General features: G+C 36.2%; 1 protein-coding gene across 1 annotated transcript; it reads left to right on the forward strand.

Moving 5' to 3' along the window:
• Positions 1–138: 138 nt before the first annotated feature.
• Positions 139–3,623, forward strand: LOC102300620 (integrin alpha-M). Its single transcript, XM_005953031.3, has 12 exons — positions 139–419; positions 780–918; positions 1,000–1,098; positions 1,207–1,286; positions 1,373–1,459; positions 1,554–1,623; positions 1,705–1,803; positions 1,901–1,981; positions 2,397–2,507; positions 2,620–2,733; positions 2,812–2,922; positions 3,089–3,623. The coding sequence occupies exons 1-12, from the start codon at positions 313–315 to the stop codon at positions 3,185–3,187; spliced, it is 1,197 nt and encodes a 398-aa protein (XP_005953093.1). The 5' UTR covers positions 139–312; the 3' UTR covers positions 3,188–3,623.
• The last annotated feature ends 211 nt before the right edge of the window (positions 3,624–3,834 follow it).

Below are 3,834 nucleotides of genomic sequence, written 5' to 3' on the forward strand. Positions count from 1 at the left end.
GAGTAACTTGAAGTAACTGAGTTACTTTTGAGAGAAGTAACTAGTAATGTAACTAAGTTATTATTTTAAAGTAACTTACCCAACACTGGTTACAGTTAATAACTGTGTTTTTATGTGAATATATTCACTTTTGTTTTCTGTCTTTGTAAAGTTTTATTTTGTTGATTTTGTTGCCTGTACACACCTGCCTGGGTGGTGGCACATAAAATGTATATATAATGAAAAGTGTTAGATAAATAACAGTTAAAACTATAAATAGAATTGTGTTTGCATCACCATAAAACCACTTATTTAGTCTTTAAATAATGTATAATGTGTACTTTTTCATCATGCTCTCTTCCACAGTTAGGGTTTGAGATCAACTGTGGCACTGACAATACATGTGTTGATAACCTTAAAGTGGATTTCAACTTCACCAGGTGAGGCACAGTTACAAAACTTAAGCTTTGCTTGTGTGTCTTGTTTTCTTCAAATGTGTTATTATTTGCAAGTTGTATGTAATGTCACTTAACTTGTCCTTATTCAACCATCATTATTATTTTTGAAACTGATGACACTCAAGATGACACTCAAGCAAATATTAGAATGTTAACTCAGTAAAAAGGGATGATTTCTTTTTACATTTAGCATCAGTATCTTAGCACAGCCATTTTTACCTTACCGTTTGAGCTGAAACATTACATGGTTAATCAAAGCTCAAAGTAAATTATATTTGGTATACTCTGACATTTGTCTTGTCTTGTTTTCATTTATTCTCATCCGGCTTCATACCCTCCCAGATCAGAGGTTAAAGTGGGCATTGATGAGCTTTTGAATGTCACAGTCACAGTGGAGAACAGAGGAGAAAACTCCTACAACAGTCGTGTTATTCTCACGTACCCAGCTGGACTCTCCTACAGGAAGTTCACCATTCAGCAGGTAAAGCATCAGAATCAAGTCTGTATTAGTTGATGTGCCGCTCTTCCAATTCATCCAGCAGTCATTTTGTTTCTAACAAAGGGAAGAATTGAGTGCAACTCTTTGGACAGTGAAGCTGGTTTATCACGAGGAAGGACAGACTGTACTATTGACAAGCCAATTTTCAAGAGCAAAACTACGGTTTGTTTTTTAAACTGCATGTGTACAGAAAATCTTTTATCTCTTTGTTTTTTCTGACTTTTGCACAATTTAAACACAAGTCACATTCATCTCTCTCATTCAATTAAGGCTTCCTTCATTGTCTCCTATGGGATTGACACCAACAGTCAATTTGAGAGGGAGATCTTTGTCACTGCAAATGCCACCAGGTAGTGTTTCTTTGGTACAGATACTCTTAATCTATGCTACAGCACCACAGATACAGAACAATGTTTTCTTTTCTTTTCTCTTTCAGTGGAAATCAGGAGCACGCACCTACAAGTGAACACTACCAAAAGAAATCGATTGATGTAAAATACAGCATTTTTATGACATTTGAAAGGTGTGTGTTGTTATGTTTGTAACAAAAGAAATCACACAGTAACAAATGTTCTATTAAATAATGTTTATTTAAACTTTAAAATATGTCTGTTTAGCTCACTCAGCTATAACAATTTCACATTTGGGAAGAACGATTTGAAGAAACCAGTCCAACAATCAGTTAAGGTAAAATATAACTTGTATATTTTTCATTGTATGATTTAGACCTAACTCTAATTCTTAGCTGTCCTTGTCTTTATTCTTTAGGTTACAAATGATATCAGAGCACTTAATTTCACTGTGGTGATCAGGGTTCCAGTGAGGCTTGGTGAAAAAGACATTTGGGTGGATTTGAGTAGCCTACAGGTAATATATATGTAATATAAATAGCTTAAAACTTTTGAATGGATGGAGACATGTGGTAAATTTAAGACCAATAAAACTTAAATTGAATGTATTTCAGATTCCAGATTGTCAGAAAGGAAATGATGAAGAACCAAGGGGCAGAGATTTTGTTCCAAAGATAAAAAAGAATAAAGTGGTGGTAAGTATGCATCTGCATTTTACCCATTCAAATGGGGCGACCGTGGCTCAGGGGGTTGGGAATCGCATCTGTAACCGGAAGGTCGCCGGTTCCTGGTCGTTGTGTCCTTGGGCAAGACACTTTACCCTACTTGCCTACTGGTGTTGGCCAGATGGCGCGATATGGCAGCCTCGCTTCTGTCAGTCTGCCCCAGGGCAGCTGTGATTACAACTGTACCTTGCCTTCACCAGTGTGTGAGAGTGAATGAATAGTGGCATTGTAAAGCGCTTTGGGTGCCTTGAAAAGCGCTATATAAATCCAATCCATTATTATTATTATTATTAAATGTAACCTGATTGCAGATTTGAACAAACAAACAAAAACACATTACACTGGCTCACAGCATGTGTTGCATCTTCTCTTCTTTAAATCACAGGACTGCTCTGTAGCCACATGCAGAGTGTTCAAGTGCAACACGTTCCTGGAAAGACTGCAGAGTATGACGTACAAAATCTCTGCCAACATTAGTTCACGATGGATACAGCAGGTAACTGGAGGGATTATTGTTTTAAATGGTTGATTAATACATTTTTTAACAACAGTTTCTAAGCATGTACTAGTAACTAGGTTAAATCTTTAAGCTTTACATTTTTTCTTAGATTGGACTTCAGTCTGCTAAATACCTCTTGACCAGCACAGCCAGTCTGGAGTATGACAAAACCAAGTACATCTACTTTTCAACAGGTTCTGACAACAGTCCTCCTGTTCGCAGGGTGTGTACACATTATTTTCTCTTGTTTGAGTTATTAAGAGCTTCTTTGTTATCAACATCCTGTCACTTCATCCCTCAGATTGAGGCAGAGGTAGAAGTTTACCCTGAGCCAGATTTCACCAAAGAGATCGTTGGAGGATGTCTGGGAGGGTTGGCTTTTCTGGCCTTACTCACAGCTGGCCTGTATAAGGTGAAAGACTCCTCTTACACTTTTTCAGTTAATCGGTTATAAAGGTTTTAGAGAACATATCCTGTTGAAAATAGTTTAATGGTTATTATATTTACTCATATACCTTGAATATTTTCATTCATTTTTAATGCATGATTGTTACATTTTGGCTTTTTTGCACTCCTAGGCTGGATTCTTCAAGAGCAAATACAAACAGATGATAAATGAAAATGCTGCAGATGGTCCGAGTCCTGGGACTGATGCAGGCACAACCCTAGCAGAGTAACAAAGTTCACATATGTAGTTGTACATTTAACTTATATGAAATCTATAGTTTTAGGAGTGAACATGGTACGTAGAAATGTCCATTCTACTACATTTGATTCCTCAAACAAAAACAGCTTGCTGTGTCTAATATCACTCATGCAGTTTCCTCACTGGTGGCCAAAACATTGAAAACAGGGTCACAATACTATATTTTTGAGGAATCCTTCTGCTCACGTTTCAATTTACATTACTCTAAACATTGTACAGTAAAATAATTGTCATCCCATTATGTACTGTAAAACTTATCAAATTCAAAAGATATAGTTAAAAAAACTTTGCTTGCTTTAAAAAAAACTGAACTTGTAAAATGTGACTTGCTTTGTTGATAAAAATGGACAGGGTATGCGATTTTTTTAGCTTTGTGATGTGACTTATAATAAAAAGTATTTCTCATATGCCAATGTTTGTTATTTGCAGTATGTAAAAATATTTTGTTTTTGTTTTCATATGACTACGTTATAATCCGGTTGTTCAGTCTGACGTCACTAGCCGTGTCTGGGCCTGAACTCCGCTGCAGGTCCATATATCAAACGATCACTATGGCATTACTGAGAGTTGAAAAACTGTCTAAAGTCTTTCATCTTTAATAAAATGATCAGCGTTCTG

Source organism: Haplochromis burtoni, unplaced genomic scaffold (genome assembly GCF_018398535.1).
Source record: "Haplochromis burtoni strain Fernald_Lab_line unplaced genomic scaffold, NCSU_Asbu1 Contig_2780, whole genome shotgun sequence".
In the NCBI taxonomy this organism is placed as follows: Eukaryota; Metazoa; Chordata; class Actinopteri; order Cichliformes; family Cichlidae; genus Haplochromis; species Haplochromis burtoni.

Coding starts and splice junctions, on each gene's coding strand:
- LOC102300620 (XM_005953031.3), top strand. CDS start 313: ATGTGTACTTTTTCATCATGCTCTCTTCCACAGTTAGGGTTTGAGATC. Junction 420..779: donor GTGGATTTCAACTTCACCAG/GTGAGGCACAGT, acceptor ATACCCTCCCAG/ATCAGAGGTTAAAGTGGGCA. Junction 1,624..1,704: donor CAGTCCAACAATCAGTTAAG/GTAAAATATAAC, acceptor TTTATTCTTTAG/GTTACAAATGATATCAGAGC.